At 33.4% G+C, this 21098-nt stretch overlaps 2 protein-coding genes across 2 annotated transcripts; both read right to left on the bottom strand.

Annotated features, from left to right (window-relative positions):
* Positions 1 to 1518: 1518 nt before the first annotated feature.
* LOC146903719 (aspartate--tRNA ligase, chloroplastic/mitochondrial-like) lies at positions 1519 to 9893 on the bottom strand. Its single transcript, XM_085727564.1, has 13 exons — positions 9413 to 9893; positions 7385 to 7496; positions 7202 to 7273; positions 6508 to 6599; positions 6134 to 6254; positions 5466 to 5588; positions 5074 to 5251; positions 4791 to 4978; positions 4623 to 4694; positions 4416 to 4514; positions 4239 to 4319; positions 2919 to 2976; positions 1519 to 1951 (listed from the first exon to the last, which is right to left on the bottom strand). Exons 1-13 carry the CDS (start codon positions 9883 to 9885, stop codon positions 1758 to 1760), a joined length of 1863 nt encoding a protein of 620 aa, XP_085583690.1. The 5' UTR covers positions 9886 to 9893; the 3' UTR covers positions 1519 to 1757.
* A 2062-nt stretch (positions 9894 to 11955) lies between these two features.
* On the bottom strand, positions 11956 to 13560 carry LOC146903720 (F-box only protein 8-like). The gene has a single exon (XM_085725442.1). It carries the CDS (start codon positions 13313 to 13315, stop codon positions 12143 to 12145), a length of 1173 nt encoding a protein of 390 aa, XP_085581568.1. The 5' UTR covers positions 13316 to 13560; the 3' UTR covers positions 11956 to 12142.
* Between the last annotated feature and the right edge of the window lie 7538 nt (positions 13561 to 21098).

The following is a 21098-nucleotide window of genomic DNA, read 5'->3' on the forward strand; positions in this document are numbered from 1 at the left end:
ATATAAATAAATTTGAGTGTAAATATTATTTTAAAACAAAAACAACATATCGTAGTTTCATGATTGGTGCCATGACCCTTTGTTATGTTTGGTTTGGATGTCGGCTAATTGTTGTTTATTCTGTTGAACCTTTGTTGTAATATTGGATATGCTGCCAGATATCTTTTTTTATTCTAGGAGCTGAGAATGCTTTCAAAATGACAAAATCAGCAATGGAGGAGTTTGCAGCCAAATTAGAATTGTCACCACTCATAGCAGTTGCAAACATGATGATATTGATTGATATTTGTGACTAATTTTTTTATCAGCAAATCTTAGCTGGTTTCTACAAAACCAAATAGTGTTGCGACAATTTATTACAGCTGACAAAATAACAATTTAACATAGAGGGGACCAGTTCCTTTGGCAAAGTTGTATTGCGACATGAATCGTTGTAAAGTTGCATTGAAGCCTATGATAGAACTTAGCCATTGTCAAATAGACATTACAAAGGTGCATTCAAGAAATAAATGAGTTGTTGATTCTTGCATAGAGTTGCAAAGACAGCACATTGAATGTGCCTAACAACATTTTTTTTTTTTTTGACAAAAGGTGCCTAACAACCTCTTAAAGCAAGATTGTCATATGTAGGTAGCTTGTTGTGCAAGCTTCTCCAGACCATAAGAGATTTTGAGGGAGGGAGGAATGAAAATGTTCCATATGCTCTTTGCCCATGGTATGTTTTGACCATCAGGACAGTGAAAAAGGTATGCCTCTTTGAATGAAAAATGATTATGAGAATGGTTCCAAATATATTGATCATCTCTATCAAACACAAGGATAGTAATCTTCTCTATAATATTCTGCGTCGTGGGAAATATTTGAGAGAGGCTTTGTGGAATATTCCAGGTGGAATTATGAATGAAAAGATTTACTCTTGATTGAAGCAAAGAATGAATGCTAGGTGGAATGTTCAAAGTTGAGACCAAAGGTGCTCCACAAGAAGCATCAGTCCAAAAGTTGATGCCATTGCCATTACCAAGCTTCCAAGATGAGTTGATAAACACTTGTGAGTATTTGTGTTTAATGCTGCTCCACACAGATGAAGATATATGATAAGTAATTGGAATTTGGTTTTGCATGACTATTTCTAAAAAATTGAGTTTTGCAGGTAATAGTTTTCTTCATTCTCTTTGCACACAAGAAAGAAAATGATTTTGGGTGCAGAAACGTTCAATAGTTTTCTTCATTCTCTTTGCACACAAGAAAGAAAATGATTTTGGGTGCAGAAACGTTCGGCTTTCAACCTGCGTATACTGTGAATCTTTTCATAAACCCATCCATGCCTTTTGCTAAGAATAAACAACTCTTCAAAAAAAACTCAATGAAGGAATGTAACATTACCTACATGCACTCTTTTATGCATACACCCTTTGATGAATGGATAGCATATTCATTAAAGAACATAAATATTTAAAGTTAAAGGCCATAAAGAGATAAAAACTCGAAACAAGCCATAAATAAACACATCTTCGTATATAGATAACTTCTTATGGTGTTCTTAGTCTTCCATTATTTTCTTCACTTGCTCCGCCAGTGAATAATAGGAGCGGAAAATTGTAATCAAGTCCAACTGGCCTTAAATAAAATCAATATGATTTTCTTCGGCTAGAAAAAATGTGATAAGCAAGGTGGAAATGTAGGAAGATGTGCATAAACTATTCTTTAACAGAGTACAAAAATGGGTATAAGCAACAAAACTGTGAATAGTTAAATGCCTATATATGTAGTGTGATTGAAAGATCTTTCAGCTGTCGGGGATCCACCTCGGCAGGTGATCTGGTGAGGGCACACTGTGCAGTTCTTGTTTTTAGCAAAGCAGTTGATGTTTTTGGGAAAGCAATGACATCCTTGATTGAATTAGCACTAGCTAGAAACATAACCAATCTGTCCAGACCAAAAGATATGCCTCCTGCATTTGATATATAATAACAATCATCAATAAAATCAACCGCTATTAAACATATTGAGATACAATCGGTGTGCCTCATGCTTTGGACACACTCTCATCTATTGGAGCCACGTCATGACTTGTTTTTTCTCTTTTCACTTGCAACCGGTTCTCCAAGTAGAGAGAGAAACCAGTTCAAAACAAAAACTAGAGAGAGAAAACACTAACTCAACCACCACCGCTTCCTCCACTCTTTCCACTCCCTCTCCTTTTCTCGGACGACAAACAAGATCTTCTTCCACCACCTCATCACGTTGTTCGCCTTTCCTTCTTCCAACAACATATCCTTTATTTTCGAAAAACCGCTATTTCAAGTGTCTTCACTCTCTCTCCCTTCACTACAACCCACCAAACTTCTGATCCGTAAAATCTCCGCCGACTACAGTATCACATTCATCAGTTCTCTCTCTACTTGGAGAACCGGTTACAAGTGAAAAGAGAAAAAATAAGTGATGATGTGGCTCCAATAGATGAAAGTGTGTCCAAAGAGTGTGTTAGAGGGTGTGACCCTAGTGTTCCTCTATAAAATGGCTTGAAATATTTCATGTCTCTGCAGCTGTAGTTTTAACATAAGTTTGGCTTATAATAAATGTTAGATGTCTTATCATATATCTATTGTCAAATAGTTGTTTTCAGGATCAGCGTTAATACTTGGTTCCCGCATTAGTGTGAATAGCAAATGCCATTGATTGTGTTGTGAACTTGTGATCACTTCAATTCTCAAACAGATTGCAGTGCAAAAGAAACACTCTTGTCTAAACTGCCACTACCTTGCAGTTATTGATAACTGCTACTTCAATAAATAAAGAAAACAGGCCTTTTTTCCTTTCCTTGATATGGTTGTGCACAAACAAATGCTACTCTAATAAGATAATTCAGTTTATCGACAAGGGATGAATGGGGCTATAAACCATTTTAGAAGAATTACCATGTGGCGGAGCCCCCATGTCAAGAGCTTCAAGAAGACATCCAAACTTCGCTTCAGCCTAAGAAAGAAATTATAATGCATAGTTCCGATCAGTCGAAGCCAGGCATGCCTTGAAGGCATAAATATAAGCAGGTAAGATTGATTGTACCACAGAGCACATATGAAAAAAAGTCAAAACTGCAATTCACATTAACATGTCATAAAATTGAAACATATAGATATAGGGTATTGCTAACAAATGTTGTAAGGGTACATGTTAGGAAACCAAATATAGATAGGAAAAAACAATTTTTTAACTTTCAATGAATTGAATACACCACTTCCAAGAATATATTTATATTTTTTTATTCTTTAACATGTGCCCTTAGGGCACTTGTTAGCATTTCCCATAGATATTAACGTTTGAGACCTGTGAGTTTAATTAACGTTTGAAATACATAAGTATTTCAAGTGTTATGCTGCTGACATGTGAGTGTTACTGCTATAATTACATAAGTATTTCAAGTTTAAATGCAACTATGTTGTAATGACTAATGCGAGCTATGCTTATGAATTAAAATTTGAATTACATAAGTATTTCAAGTTTAAATTACGTAAGTGTTATGCAACTATGTTGTAATGCGAGCTATGCTTATGACTTAAAATTTACTTAACTATTTCATGTGTGATTTTAAGGTTTTGTCTTACTTATGCTATTTTACATCCATACATGTCAATTTATGTGCACATATTTGAGATTCATGAGTTTTGACTACCTTGAATGAATCAACTGTCCCGTCCCATGTGATGTAATCCAAACATATACGTATATTCATACCGTTGGGAGCCCAAGGAAAAGTTGTAGACCCAATCACCCTAAGTAACCAAATCTATGTGGGAGGAATGTGTAAGAGTGGGGTGAGTGGGGAAGTTAGGCAATTTGTGAAATCAATTCTATTCTTATGATTCCCTTTTGTATCGACCTTCCTGCTCTAACATTCTGCTTTCTACATCTATGTAACTCTTTCAAGAAGAGTATTTGGTGTTGATTTTCTTGTTATTAATAAAATAGTACTTCCTGTTCTCCCAAAATTTGGTAGAATTGCATTCAATATTGCACCAAGATAGTAAGATACTTTAGTGGTGGGTACTAAAACTTTTTCCTATAATGATGACACAGTGGAAGGTGTAGCCAGAAAACGAATAGAGCAGAAGAAGCCGATGTTACATGATTCTAGTCTAAATTTTTCCAGCCAACATCACCTCACTAAATAAATATGAAAAGATAGAAACTAAATGAAAAAGATAAATAAGACTAGGAATAGAGTCACATATACTAGCCTGCTCCATTGAGATGCCTACAGTCTCCAAAACCTTTTGTTGTATGTCGCGTTTATAATTTCTCAAACTCCCCCCACCAATCTGACATAAAGTATAATATATTGAGTATCAGTCGCAAAATTGTAAGGCTCGCAAGTTAAAGGGAGAGGAAAGAAATTAGAAATAAATCTCAATCACCTCCACCCCATTGTAAACCATGACATAAGCCAATGCACGAGCCGATGTAAGGTCGTTCATGTCTTCAGGATTTGGCGCAGTGAAAGGATGATGAAGAGCCTGCACAAGCCCATAATTAAGAATAATGAAAAGAATAATAAAGAACATAAACAGATATCTTGTTTATTGAGAAATACATTGCTGGATGTTATTAAAAGCAAAACTCACCTCAAGCCTCTGCTCCGAATCATTCCACTTAAACATTGGAGAGTCGGTAATCCACAAAATTGAATGTCTGGCCTAAAATTCAAACAAAAAGAACTAGATAACACAAGTGAAATGAATAATGGAAAAAGATAGAAAAAAAAATCATTTAAAAAGCAGATACCAACTTACATGGTCGATCAAACCTAATTCATTTGCCAAATAAACTCTAATACGGTCTAGAGTTTTATTTACAGATGCATGATGACCAACTGCAAATAAAATCAGATCACTTGGTCCCGCAGAGCATCGCCTTAATAAATCCTCTGTAGTTGCAGGATCCATACTTAATACTAAAGCGGAAATTCCCTCAATATCCCCTAAAATTAAAGGTTTACACATTAAACACCGGAATATAACAAACATGTCTCAAAATATCATAAAACTGGGTATTGATAGGGAATTACTAATTTACCATTCTCCGTGATCTTGAGAAAAGGTAAAACCTTTGCACTGTCTGCTTCCCTAAAATAATGATGATACCTAAGAACTGAATTTGAGTACTTTGGTACACACAATACTTTAATAACTCCACCACACTCCAAGGAATCAGAGAAAACCTTGAAGGAAGACCCTGAGAAAATGTCAGATACCTGCAACCAATGGAAAGTTATATCTCAGCAAAGATGAAGCAAATCTAGGTATGTTATGGAAATACAAACTAAAACACAAACAGTGATTCAACACAAGATGACAGCAAGCTATATCAAATAAGAAAGTCATGAAAATATATGAGAGGATCATATAAACTACGATATGTTACAAACCACAAAAGTACTATGAAGGAGGTAAAATAAAGATCATTACATCTTTTAATTCTAGATCAAATCTGGTATCTGGACGGTCCGAACCATATCTATTCATTGCTTCTGCATATGTAAGCCTGGGGAAAGGATTTGGTAATTCCACACCCTTAATTTCAAGAAAAACCTGCAATAAAAACCAACTTCAAAATTAGCCATAATATACATGATTCGATTTTTATGGTTTTCTTTCTGTAAAACCACATCCACAAAAGATCTATATCAAATAGAATCTACAAGCATCAACACCTTCCCACTTCAACATGGCTTATTTGATCCACCGGTCCCTTAATTTAATTGATTGTTGCAAAATGGTCCCATAACTAAAAAAACGTCTCAAAGTGGTCCCTTAAGTTTTTTGCCGTTATAGGTTTTGGTCCCTTCCATCAGTTTTAACCTTAAATGTCTAAGGTAGACCAACATTGTAGGTGGTCCACTATAGACCTTATTAAACTTTTTAAATTGAACCCTTTGATCTTTTATTTAAAATGAGGATTGTTGGATCGTGCAGGTCTATTGTATCTTACAGAGAATCATCAAAACTTAAGGAAAAAAATCCCCTTTCTTCAACTTCTTCCGTCCACCACTTCTTCATCATTTATACAATATCCCATAAAGAATACAGGTCTAGTGTGGATAAAATGAATATAATTATAGATGGCATAAACTAACCTTTCTGATCAACTCTTCATTAAGAGACAACATATCTTCTAAAGGAGTAAAAGCCATTTCCATATCTAGTTGTGTGAACTCAGGTTGTCTATCAGCTCTTAAATCTTCATCCCGAAAACATCTGCGAAAAGTAAATTGCATTTAATCCAAAAACAAAAATGGCCAGTTGCATCGCAATCTTTATAATGTAATTTTGGTTTAGCTTATTAAAGTAAGCATTCTGTATTCTTGGTTTATGTAAATCACGCAACCAAATGCTTTTTTTATACGAAAAAGGGAAGAGTTTTTACAAATCCTCCATAACATAAGCCAAGATACAAATAAACTCAAAATAAAATTAAAATAAAATAAAATAAAATAAAAGAATACCATACCTTGCTACTTGATAACATTTATCAAATCCAGCTACCATTAGCATTTGCTTAAATAGCTGAGGGCTTTGTGGCAAGGCATAGAATGTTCCTCGCTTCATAATTCATGTGACAGAATCAACAAAACGTAAAATAAATTACATCTCTTAAAAAAGAGATAAAACATTCATATTGCTTTTCATCTTAGCAATGCTCTTCTCATAAAAGATGTTATGCCAATAAAATAAAACAAAATAAAAAGTCAGTGACATAATACAAACAACTTGCTTATGGAAAAATACTACAATCTTTGCAATCATTTATACACAATCAAAACATAACAGATAAATATAAAAGGATGATGCTTTGTGCACATATGGACAAGACAAATCTGCATATGTTCTACATTAATGCCATTGAGGTGTAGGTAGTAAACATCTTTTGAAGCTGGGATCATAAATCCTATCAACCCATAAATTCTACATTGCAATATCTAATTGAGTGTTTGAAAAAACAATTAATTGATCTGATTATGCAAAAGATAAAGATAATTGCATGTGCTGAACTTTTGACGAGACCAATATTTATAAAGTCTGTTGACTTATTTGCTCTATTGTAACTAAAATCCATACTAAACAAAGAGAAAGAAAGACGAACAAAATGTTAGACAAATAAAATGAAATAAGGATCTCGTACAATAGATGAAAAATCTAAATACCTGGATTCTTGATGGCACTAAATAATCCCGGGAACTTTCTTGTGTGGATCTTGACAATATTGGAGTTTCAATCTACCTTATGAACAAAAAGGTAAAGATCAACACAGGATGGATGATACCAACAACCAAAGTACGATGTGCAAAAGACTCGAAAATTCAAATGATGAACCTACTGGATAGTACCTCCACAAAACCATGTATGTCTTCTAGATATCTTCGTATGAGTTTAACCACATTATGCCGCAGCAAAATGTTAGAATTCAATTGCTGCCTCCTTAGATCAAGACATCGATACCTAAAAATTACAAATGTAAGCAATAATGAAAACATCAACTTCAGTCAAATGTGTCAGCAGCACATTCAACCACATCGTCAAACTTGATTAAATATCATAATTTTACAACCAAACAAGGAATTAATACCAAAAGCAGTCATTTGGTAATAAAAAATAAACACCAAAAGCGTCATAGAGCAACTTATATTAAAATCACACTTAAGCAAGAGATGTACTAGGATGGAGCAAAGAGGCAAGCTGGACACAGAACAGATAAAACAAAGAACAAATCCCCAAGGCAACCAAAATATCCAGCAGTAGCACACAACACAAAGCACTGCTCGAACATGCTAAAAATGCATCTAACTCCTTCGCATCTAACTCATGCAACCAAAGAAAAGCCTCCCACCAGAATAACCAACAGACTTCACCAAAACTTGAAACAGCAAGAAATTCTCCACTTTCAAACTTGATTTCAAGCTTCAAGACTATTCAAAAATAAACTCATCACAGCTTCCCCTTAAATGTGGATACCTTACAAAGCAAGAACATGCCTTACATGGACATTACAGACTTCAACAAAGGATACCATGAAAAACCATGACAGAATGATGGTCTTACCACTACTAGTGAAAAAACATGACAGTATGCTGATAGCAGACCGGAACAGCCCAGACCCGTGGACCTTCAATAGTTCTAATTTAATTTTTAGTATTAAATATTTTAAATTGATCGACACTGCATTATGTGGCATCAGTCGGTGAACTTATACAAATGCTTGCTGTTTATGTTTTCTGAGGGTAAAATAATCAATTAATGATGACTTTTTTTTCAAGGGTACGAGACTAATGTAATAATTGAATAACTCTTGTGCAACACTAGCTTTAAGTCATGGCAGTAAAGGATGAATAGCACTAGATCACAAGATTGAGAATAAACCAGGGCTGCGTTAGACTAAAATCTGATTAGAGTTTTGATTTTTGAAGGCTATCAATTAGAAACTCTATTTCTGCTCCATGTAAACTATCTAATGTAGTGCTAAAGCATTAGAAAGACACTGTTAACAAACATTGTGGTCTAATAATGAGCATCATATGATGATTGATGAATAGCAATAGTGTTGATTTTGATTAGGAGTTTGGAGGGGAGGGGAGGGGAGGGTAGGGGAGGGGAGGGATTCGGAGGGTGTGAAATATAGAGGAAAATGGAGAAATCTTTCACATTTTGTTAAAGGGTGTATTTATAGAGAATGATAAATTAAAGAGTGTATTTTTAGAGAATGATAAATAAATCTTTTAAAAATATAATAACCACATAGGTTAATTTTGAAGAATTCATATAAACCCTCCAAAACCCTCTTCCAATACAATTTTTGAGTTCCCCCAATGAGGAGGATTTTATGTTATGTAGAAAAACAAACCCCCCAAAGCCCTCCCTTCCCATTGTCCTTTATTTCTTCCACTCTCTCCTTCTTCTTTTTTTCCAAAACCCTCCCCTCCCTTCGCCTCTAAACTCGCAAACAAAGCCTAAGGGTCTGTTTGGGAGGGAGTTTGACGACCAAGTCTATATTTTGAAAAACAAACCCTACGATTTAAAAAACATCTTATAGTGTTCATAATTTAAAAAAGAAAGGAAGCCCTCCCCTCCTAACCCATTTATCAAAACAAACCCTACGATTTTAGTTCTACATTAAATATGGATTTCGACTTTTCTACTTTGTTTTGCTTTGGCATGTGCTTCGCCGATACCTCTATGGATTAAACTATGTTTGCCTTACAAAACCAGAAATTGAAGTTGTTACTATTACATGTCTCCATGTTTTGGAACTAAAACTAGAAAACTTACATAATACAAACAAAGAATAGGTACCATGAAAAATTCTGACAATTCAACTAAAATTATGAATAAGTAATAATAAAAGAGTTAATAACATGGACCTCAAAAGGGTTTCCTCTTTAAGAGAATCTTTGGCAGTATCATCATCATGTGAGGTAACTAAGAACGGTAACTTTGCATTGACAGAGTTTAACACATGAACCTCATTTGCAGCAACCTCGATGAAGCCGGTTTTCATGTTGTTGTGGATTGATTGAGCTAGACGAGACTTGACAACACCTTGAATGGCAACAACATACTCGACTCTTACATTGTTATTGATAGCATAATGTGCGGCTGGAAATTCATGAGGAAGTGTTTTAACCTGAATAATGCCGGTATGGTCTCTAAGATTGAGAAAGGCGAGTCCACCATGTGATCGATGAAATGCAACCCAGCCACAAAGGCGAACTGTTTCTCCGACATTGTTGGAAGATAATTCGCCGCAAAAATGAGTCCTTGAAATCCATTCAAGGGATTCTTTGAGACGCCGAAGGTTCATCAAACGAAATTCTTTTTGGAATAAAGACGACATATTCTTCTTCTTCTTCAAGATTTTGATATGGATTGAGAAAACAAAATTGAAAAATCAGAAATTCATACAAAACAGTGTATTTTGGTGAAGGTTTAAGGTAGAACCCTGCGGTGTGAGAATAACTCTTCTGTTGCTACTACACACATGCCAAACCCTAACCCTTTTTTCTTTTTTTATTTGTGTCCAGTTTTTAATCTAACCTTGCATATATTATGCGTCCTACTCAACTGAGTTAAACTCGAATAAATTTTTTTTTGTTTGTTTATATCTTATCGATATTAAATTAAAACTATTACTTTTCTCACCCGCATTATCATTATCACGTGTCTTATTTTATTTTATTTTAAATATCATTTTTTCGGATCTTAGTTTGGATTATGTAATCTAAAACTTTTTTAGTCATTTCGAATTATAGAATCCGAAAAGTGTTAAACACTCTAAAAAAATCAAAATTTGGAGTAAAAAAATTGTATATTTCGGATTATATAATCTAAAATGTTATAAAATATTTCAAATTATATATTTAAGCGTTTGAATTGACCAACATTTTATTTTCATTTGACATCAATAACCATACAAAATCTCATAAATGCCCCTGGAAATTTTGAGCATCAATAAAAAGTGTGCAAACCTTGCCCCCCAAACTTCAAATTATATATATATATATATATATATATATATATATATATATATATATATATATATATATATATATATATATATATATATCCTTGACTCAAAAGAATTCAGATGGTGTTTGTGTTTTAAATGTATGGGATGAGTATATGAAACTTGATTATCAGATTTATGACAATATGAGAAATCCATCGTTTGTTTTTAATGGTACAAATGTCCTTTATTCAATTGGTAAGCCATTGATTGATTCATGGCATAAAGATATGCCTCCTATGCCTTAAAACATTACTTCATTTTTTGAAGTAAAAAATTGTGGCTTAAAGATTGATTCAGTTTTATTAATATGTTTTTTTCTCAGCATTCTACTTCATGTTAGAGTTTCCTTGTAAGGCAATTCAATACACTTTCAATTTCTATATTTCGCAATACAGATTACAGTATTTTTCTCTTATCATTCTCAACAGGTACCTCTCTGCTCGCTTCTACTATATGTTGATGAAGGAGAAAGAGATTGTAATAAATAAAGAAAGAAATATGAAAATGCAATCTTTAATAAAAATTATGCAAGAGCATTGTACCCTGAAGCAAAACTACAGGAAACTAGAGCTGAACATTGATCGTAGTGTGCAGGGACACTATTTCCAGTGATTTCGATTATGCAGTATTAAACAATGCTTTCCAAGTTCAGAACATAACGCATATAGTTAGGATTTTGCATGCTTATTAATTTATCGATAAATTAATAATTATTAATTTAAAGAGTTTTTAAGTAATTATACTGTACATACCAAACAAAAAGGCAAATTAGTCTATGCCTCTTAGAATTACGTTGCAGCGAACCTTGGGACTCAACGTAAATTAGTAACTACTGTGTTCATATGCATTGGAAATCAATAATGACTTTTGAAGTACAGTAAATGTAAACAAGAGGAACAAATGTGTTCAATGTATTCTTAATATATTTTTTTCAGTTTCTATAAATTATTAATTTATGATTTTCTTGGGACCGAAAATTATAAAGGGATCTCCCGAAAAATTATTATCTTATTATTTTATCGAGTTTTTCAATTTTTTACATTGGCCCAAGTCGGGACCGGACAAATTTATTATTTTAGAGAGTTTATTAATTTACCGAGTATTAAATTAAAGAGTTTCTACTGTATATAGTTAGTGTGCCATTGGTGATTATTGATGTAAGCTCTGACTCTTGATATGATAACAAGTTAATCATATTCTATAGAATTCATTTGTTCTTGATTCTTATGTTATTGATAACAAAATCATGCATTACGTATAGAATTAAATCATACTTTTGTTGGTAACAAATTATTCATAACAAAATATTGCAGGAAGGAAAGTGGGATCAATTAACCATTTAAAATCCCCAAAAACTACATGAGTTTGCAAATATAAAGAGAATGTAGACTTTCAATATAAAATTGATAAAGCAAAAATATTCATAATTAACAATTTTTTTTTTCCACACACTTTATAATATTTAAGTGATTCAGAAACCACTTTTTATTATACAATCCTAATGAACACAATCATCAATTTCAAAAGTGACAACACTAAAACCCAATTAATGATTTATTCCTCCAATTGAAACAAGCCTTTCTTTTTAAAATGCAACATAGTAATAAACCGGTCCTTTAACAGCGAGTTCTTTAGTTTTTTGGGTACTTAAATCAAAACACACTAGTTGACCATCTTCTTTTTGGAACAATATATCACAGTACATTCCAGCTCCAATAAGACGATCAATGTTGGAAAATGGCCCAACAACAAAGAGTTTAGTCCATGATTCCTTCACGCCGAGTTCACTTAAAATTGATATGTGATAAGTAGTTTTATCTGCTAAATACCATGAGATCGTAGCAATTGATCCATTAAACACCACCAAGTGTCTTTTCACAAAAAGATAATTAAAATTGGGATACATATCTAAAGGTATGTCTAAGGGTATGATTGTTGTTAAAAACAACTCATTGCTCAAGTTAAATGACACCAAGAAATCTTCATCATAATTTTCACTTTGAGACCACCAATGACAAATTCCATCCTTATACAATCGTTCATTTGAACTATCACTCGAACACATAGGCATATTAACATCAAGTATTCTCCAAGAGTTATATCTTTGGCTATAAATCTCCCATAAAGGTTCATAAGATATTTTATACTCTGACACATCTTTCCGTTGCACACCAAGATGTCGAAGATGATAACCACTTATTCGAGAAAAGAGTGCACACCTAATAATTTTAATATCCTCTCTAACATGGTCAAAACCAAACCCATGATAATAAAAATCAATCTGCCGATAAGGTGGCATAGACTCAATGGGACTTTGAGGAATGACATTGAATTCATGGGTAGTTGGGTTCCACAATGCAAGTCTTATTCCTCGTTTAAGACAAACAACACCATTAATAACATTAGAATCCAAAAAATGAAAGGAAGGTTTTTCCTCTTGAAATGGATTTGGAACATCTAATTTGACTCTATTCTCATACCTCTCACCACTTAATGAATACAAAGAAAAAGAAAAGTCATGAGACTTGATCCTCGGTCTACACATGAGGAGAGATGTATCATTGGAGTACGAGTGAGGAATAGATATGAAATTAGTGCGGAAGTTGTTCATGAAATGAGGGTCTTCAAATAAGAGAGACCATGGTTTGTATGCACATCTAAATCGTTTCAAAGATTTTAACGGAAGTTTAGACAAGACAGAGAATGCAAGATCATTGGGTATGTGATTCCTAACCTTTTCACTTTGAGATCTGCCCATCTTCAAACTATGAATCAAATGTCGTTTCAAGTTAATATGAGATAGTTGTGCAAAACAGACTTGCCAGGACTGTTTTTAAACTATTTACGTAATGTTAGGCTGAAATAAAATCAATTAAAATTTTCCTTAAAATGTAATACTTAATTGTGAAGTATTGTATTATTTGTAATAATAAAAAACCAATTTAATTACGATAGTCTTCTTGTTTCTTTATTTTTTTGGTAAACAAATAAGATAGTTTTTTTTTTTTTTTTTTTTTTTTTACAAATAAATAATAAGATAGCTCTTAAAAATTAGTACTTAACTAAGAAGTGTTTTATTTTTTGTAATTGTAAAAACAAATTGAATAAAAGTAGTCCTTTTTTTTTGGTAAGCAATTAAGACAGTCCTTAAAAATCATACTTAATTGAGAAGTATTTTTTTTTTTTTTTTTGACAAAACTTAATTGAGAAGTATTATTATATATGTTCAGTATATTCAGATTTGATTGAGATAGTCTTTTAAAAAAAGACTACTTTTGTTTCTTTATTTTATTGGTAAACAAATAAGATTGTTCTTAAAAATTAGTACTTAACTAAGAAGTGTTTTATTTTTTGTAATTGTTAAAACAAAATGAATAAAAATAGTCCTTTTTTTTAATAAGCTATTAAGACAGTCCATAAAAATCATACCTAATTGTGGTAAAAAAAAATAATACTTAATTGATAAGTACTATTATATATGTTCAGTATATTCAGATTTGATTGAGATAGTCTTTTAAAAACGACTACTTTTGTTTCTTTATTTTTTTTGGTAAACAAGTAAGATAGTTCTTAAAAATTAGTACTTTGTTAAAACAAAATGAATAAAAGTAGTCCTTTTTTTTAATAAGCAATTAAGACAGTCCTTAAAAATCATACTTAATCGTGGTAAAAAAAAAATCATACTTAATTGATAAGTATATGTTCAGTATATTCAGATTTGATTGAGATAGTGTTTTAAAAAAAGACTACTTTTGTTTCTTTATTTTTTTGGTAAACAAATAAGATAGTTCTTAAAAATTATTACTTAACTAAGAAGTGCTTTATTTTTTGTAATTGTTAAAACAAAATGAATAAAAGTAGTCCTTTTTTTTTAATAAGCAATTAAGACAGTCCTAAATCATACTTAATTGTGGTAAAAAAAAAATCATACTTAATTGATAAGTATTACTATTACTTTTCTCACCCGCATCCTCACGTGTCTTTTTGTTTTTTTAAAATATCATTTTTCGGATTTTAAAATCCGAATAGAGTTTGGATTATAAAATACGAAACACTTCATAAACTATTAGAACTCTAGGCACCTTGGAGCTTTTAATGTAATATTTGTAAGACTACATTTCGGATTATATAATATGAAACTTTTTTAGTCATTTCAAATTATAGAATCCGAAAAGTGTTAAACACGTTAGAAAAATTAAAATTTGGAGTAAAAAAATGTATTTTTCGGATTATATAATCTAAAATGTCATAAAACATTTCGAATTATATATTTAAGCGTTTGAATTGACCAAAATTTTATTTTCAGTAGAATTTTAAATTACACGTTTCAAACACACTCTAAATTTTTCTATGCTAAAATCACTAGTTGCTAATATTAGTGACAATACAAGAACGATTGTAGTTGGTGAACAAGAACAATATTAATTAAATGAAAGTGTTGTCCTGTAAATACAATTCGGTTGGTATATGCAATGACATTTGATGTGTTGGGTGCAAGTTTGAATGTGGAATTCACTAAGATACGTTAACAAAATATTAATATTAAAACTTATATGCGTGTAATACTTAAAAAAAACATTGATTACTCATACTATATAATCATAAAAGTCACAATTTACAAAAAAAATAAAATACATATGATCAAAATAAAAAATGTAAAGTTTTTGTATAATCATATTCTATTTTCATTCATATGTTAGGATATCAACAAATGTATCAATAAAAGAACTCAAAACAAAGTTTGTTTAATGTTGATTGATTAAATCTTCCCTCTCTCGTTACTTTCATCCATCAAAATCATAATATTTAATTTGTTAATCGAAAAATAATGTGATTTGTATCTTAAATTTTCACAACACAATCTCATTTTTATACACTTCATTTCTTTTGGATACGTCTCTGTGAAGTATTTTATAAGTATCTGTGTGTATCCGTCGAGTATCTTATAAGTATCTGATATAATATATATTTTAAATTAAAATAATTAATTCTGATACTTCTGGGATACGGTATCCGGAGTATCCGCGGAGTATCGGTATCCGATACGTATCCGACATGGGTACGACACCATTTTGGAGTATCCGGACTTCATAGAACCAAAGGCTCAATGTTATGCACGGAGAAGCAAGTACTTGCATATCAACAACTTGCAATCATATAAAGCATGAAGGACCTTCAAAACATTTGCATTTTCTGTTGTTAAAAAGTTGCATGGATGAAGGTACGACATTTCAAGAATTATAACATTAAATAGGATGAAGTTAGTTAAATTTTCCTATTGTTTGGTCTACTAAATATTACCATTTGTTTACATTTGGTCCATAATCGATTCCTATTACACAGTGCTATACATTTCCAATCCTGCAGCCAATGACGGATTCAGTCAAGTCTGATTTAAGTATGGACCAAGAGAGAAATATTGTGTTATAAGTGTAGGTTATTTGGTCTAAATATCAACTATTACTATATTATTCTACTTAACAATAAAATTTTATAATATTTTGTGTAGGCACAAGCCCACACCACAGCACACATGCATCTGCCCCTGTCTGCAGCCATATATATTTACACAATTAGCATCTTAAATAATTGTTTAAGAAAATATGAGTTTGATTCCTAGATGGAAGAATTATTGGTTAGGTTTTATTTATCTTTTGGCCAAACTCCGGATTACTAGGACTCAACTCTCTTAAGAACCTCCGTTTCAAAATGAGTGTCGCTTTAGCCAAAAAAAATTGTTTCAAAATGAATGTCGCTTTACATTTTCAATACTGAAGGTGAGAAAAACACAAGAAGGGGGGTTGAATTGTGTTTTGAAAAATTCTTCGTTTCTCTTAAAAAAGTGAACACACTGGTCAGAAGCTAAGTGAGACAACTTCTGAAGTGATAAACAAATTCTAAATGCAGCGAATAAAACAGAGAGAGAGAGAGAGAAGAAGAAAGAAACAAAGCAATTATACAGGTTCCTTCCACAAACCGGAAGTAGTCATGTCCCCCTTGCACTTCCAATTAGAGTTCACTAGAATGTAATATCTGATTACAAATGCTCAAGCACACAGCAAGAGACTTCCTTTGCTCAAGCACACTTCGCAAGAGTCTTCCTATGCTCAAGAACACAATCAAGAGACTTCTATGCTCAAGCACAACTGCAAGAGACTTCTAGACAAACAAAATTACACAGAAAATTGTTTGAGGTTGAACACTTGATATACAATCAGAGGTGCTCACAATACAAATCAGATACAGACTCAATAACTTAAGAATTTCTAAGATATGAACTTGAAAACAGAAATTCTAAGTACCTTTGAAAGCAGAACAATTTCAGAAGAGTTTTGGCGCTTGTGAATTGTAGTTGAGTCGTATACCAAACTCTAAGTCTTCACTCCTTTATATAGAGGTGTGAAAGAGACGTTGTGAAATTGCCAGCACATCAAAAGAGTCGTTGTTCAAGCTTGATCTTTCACCAATGATCTTTTGCCTGATTTGGTTGCTGTCCTATGAAGAACCAATTTGAAATCCATTCCCATTGTGAAGGAACATCTTTGCCGGCGTAGCCATATTCTGGAGCTGTTTTCTTGTCTTGTAGCGTAGACACAAAACAAAGTAGTGGAGAAGGTGGTTGTACAGTTCGTACATAGTACAATGTCAACGCTTTCGTTCATTTTGCAAGCACATGCAATCAAACACCTTTGAAATGACAGTTGCAAGGTTCCACTAGTCTTCTGCTATCTTTAGATGAATTTTGATCCATGAAACAACTCTTGAATCCTTGAATTTTGCAAATGCAGTTGATCTTCAGCTTCTGGTGAAAAACAACTTCTGATGAGGCAGCTTCTGATAATGTAGCTTCTGATGATGTAGCTTCTCATGACGTAGCGCTTCAGGACTTCCAGTCTTCAGGAGCACTAGTCTTCAGGATCACTTTGACTTCAGGAGCGCTTTAGTCTTCAGGAGCACTTTTCCTTCAGGAGCGCTTTTGTCTTCAGGAGCACTTTGCCTTCAGGAGCATTTAAGCTTCAATTTCGTTGATTTCTTTTGCTCTATATTTGCTCATTCAGAACCTTGTATGATATAAATTTTTGACTATGGTCATGTACAATTGAACAAATATTAGCTAGTCCAATTTACAATTTTTATTACCTTGTTATCATCAAAACTCTTTAAGGTTCATTGTTAAACACATTTTGTTCCAACAATCTCCCCCTTTTTGATGATGACAAACAATAGTATTTAAAATTGATCAATTGTTGTTAATCTAATTAACAAGTTGACTTTTGGGTTCTGAGGTTTGTAAGCTCAGGGTCTGAGGTTTGTAATCTCTAACTCCCCCTGAGTCTGATAGTCTTTAAGGTGAGGTTTGTAAGCTCCCCCTAAATTATATCCAGGTGAATTAAATTCATTGAGCGCACAAAAATAATAATATCGGAGCTTAAATAAAATGAAAAGAAGTAGATTATAGATAAGAAGAATGGTTCAATTAATTTTATTTGAAATTTGATACTCCTTCTTTCGTTCATAGCTTATACCTTTCAGGTAAAAATGATTGAAGTTTTTCAAAATAATTTTCAAATATCATTACCGAAGTGTTCCAGAATCAACTTCAAGCATGTAAGGAACATCAGGATCTGGTTCAGTATGCAAGCCAAGAACTATGTCCATTCCACTAAAGTCCTTGATAGTTCAAATAGAATTGCCAGTGGATTTTGCTTCGCTCAAAAATTACAAGGTGGACATGGAAGCGTTGGTAGAAGCTGATGACATCTTGTCATTACGTAATTTTATATTTATTTTCATCATAAAAATGGGTTCACAAGAAGACTTATGCATCAAAAAGAGCAGAAAAACTGAAGAAAACGCAAAGAATGAAAACATGTCACGATTTGATACAAACGTGACACGATTTGGGAAGCATCAGAAGTTTTGGTTCGGCATTAAGGAAACGTGTCACGATTGGTAAAACGTGACACGATTTGGTGAAACCCTAATTCAGTTTCTTGCTCTACAAGGTGAAAACGTGTCACGATTCACTTAAAACGTGACACGATTTAGGCGATATTCTGTGCCTATTTAAGCTGGAGTCTATTCCAAAAACAAAGGTTACGAATTCCAGAGAGAAAAGTGCGATTTTGCGACTGCAAGGAAGCCAAGGAGGACGATTTCTTCATCCTTAAACCACTTTGTGTATGTTTTAACACCTCTAATGATTATGTTATTTGTAAACACTATTATGAGTAGCTAAATCCATTAGAGGTTAGGTCTGAGATGATTCTTTGTAACCCTAATTGATACCTTATGCTGTGAAACTCTATTTATTGTGAATGATATTCTAGTCTTTATTCAATTCAATTGTTCTTAATGCTTTTTATATCCTGATAAAATATAAACATGATTTTGTGAGAACGAATGACTACTGGCCATAGCTTTCGACTTAGACCTATTGAATTGTTCTAATAAACATGGTTAGTCTAGGAATGGATAATTGTTTATTAGTAATATTAGGTTAACGTGCTTTAAACCTTCAAAGATTATTAGACCACCTAAGGGATTAGGGGCTGTAGTTTGAGAAGAGGGTCCTAACTCAAGGGATTGATTAGGACTATTTTGTTAACTATCGTGGGATTAGAAGATCATTCATGAGAATAGGTGTAGCATAACAATTAGGGGAACATCGATGATTTGAAAGACCTAAACTCATCTCTCTCTTATTCTTGAAAACCAATTTTATTTTCAGCAATTATTTTATTGAAACCAAATCAATCTACTGCCTAGTGGCAAACTAAAACAACTTTTATACATCCTAAAATACAACGTAGTTGAATTATTGAGATTAAAAAGAGTCCTCGTGGGATCGATATTTTACTACTTCGATAGTATTTGGTGCACTTGCCAAACGCCTATCAAATTTTTGGCGCCGTTGCCGGAAACTGTTGATTTATTTCAACAAGGCAATTACGTTATAATTTAGGATTTCTGCAGTTTAAATTTCTGTTTTTATTTTTAATTTGATGTTTCAGTATTCATTTGATTACTTTGTATTGTGCAGTGCTACTAAGGTATTTTGCTATTTATGCGAGGTAAAATTTGCTCCGATGATCTAGAGTTTGATCCAGAAATAGAAAGGACTGCTAGAGCACTTCGGAAAGCTGTACGGTTGCAAAGGTTGTCTCAATCAGTGCCACCTAGTGCACGAATACCGTTACCGGAGCTAATTTCTACTGAATCTGAAACAACTGCTTCTCCTAGATCTGCTATCATGGGAGAACCTGTACCACCGAGACCAAAGCTAGGAGACTATGGGTTAGCAACTCATCGTGGTCAACTGATCCACACTTTTCAACCAGCTAACCCCGTTGCTTTTGACATCAAGACTACCGTTCTCAACGGTTTGAGAGACAAACAATTCGATGGGACCGAAGCCATGAGCCCACATGAACACTTAAGTCGCTTTACTGAAACATGTGAGTTTTGTGTACAACCAGCCACTGTAACCGATGCACAGAAGAAACTGAGGCTGTTTCCTTTCACCTTGACGGGAAGAGCGAAATATTGGTTGCTGACTATACCCAATGGGACCGTTCAAACTTGGGAGGAGCTAGAACTTAAGTTCCTCGAGAAGTACTTCCCTATGTCTAAGTATTGGGACAAGAAGATGGAGATCTCTAACTTCAAGCAAGGGGAGAATGAGTCATTGTATGATGCTTGGGAGCGATTCAACTTGCTTCTTAAAAGATGTCCAAACCATGAGTTCACCGAGAAACAATACCTCCAAATCTTCACTGAGGGGGTGACACCAAACACTAGAATGTTCTTAGATGCTTCCACGGGAGGTAGTCTTAAGAGCAAAACTGATCATGAAGTTCAAGCTCTAATAGAAAACATGGCGGGCAATGAATATCGTGCTGAAGCTAAGAAGAAAGAAAGAGGAGTGTTTGGGGTGAGTGAACAAACAGCAATTCTAGCTAACCAAGCAGCCATGAACAAGCAAATAGAGACTCTAACTAAGGAATTTCAAGGTTTCACTTTGGCTCACAAGCAACAACAAGTAGCTGCAATCAAGTGTGACTTATGCAGTGAAGAACATGCCAATGGTGAATGTGTTCCCGAAGGATCTAGTGAGGAGGCAAACTACATGGGGGGATACCGAAGACAAAATCAGTACTATAATTCAGGCATCAACAAGCACCCCAACTTGAGCTACTCAAATAGCAACACTTTGAACCCACTCTTGCCTAATCCTCAACAAAGAAAGCCTTCTGCTCTTGAGGAAACTATGATGAACTTTATGAAGATGACTCAAGGCAACTTTGAAGAGATGAAGAAGAGTCAAGAGGCTGAGAGAAAGAACAACAAAGCCTCCAGGAAGATGCTTGAAACTCAACTTGGGCAATTAGCTAAGCAATTGGCTGAACAAAACAAAGGCGGATTCTCAAGTAACACTAAAGACAACCCTAAGAATGAGTCTTGTAATGGAATTGAATTGAGGAGCAAAAAGGTTTTGACACCTTTAGTTCCAAAAGCTCCAAAGAAAGTTGATGAAGTAG

The sequence above is a fragment of the Medicago sativa genome, chromosome 7, assembly GCF_051527215.1.
Source record: "Medicago sativa cultivar Bolivia chromosome 7, Bolivia_mono, whole genome shotgun sequence".
Taxonomy (NCBI): Eukaryota; Viridiplantae; Streptophyta; class Magnoliopsida; order Fabales; family Fabaceae; genus Medicago; species Medicago sativa.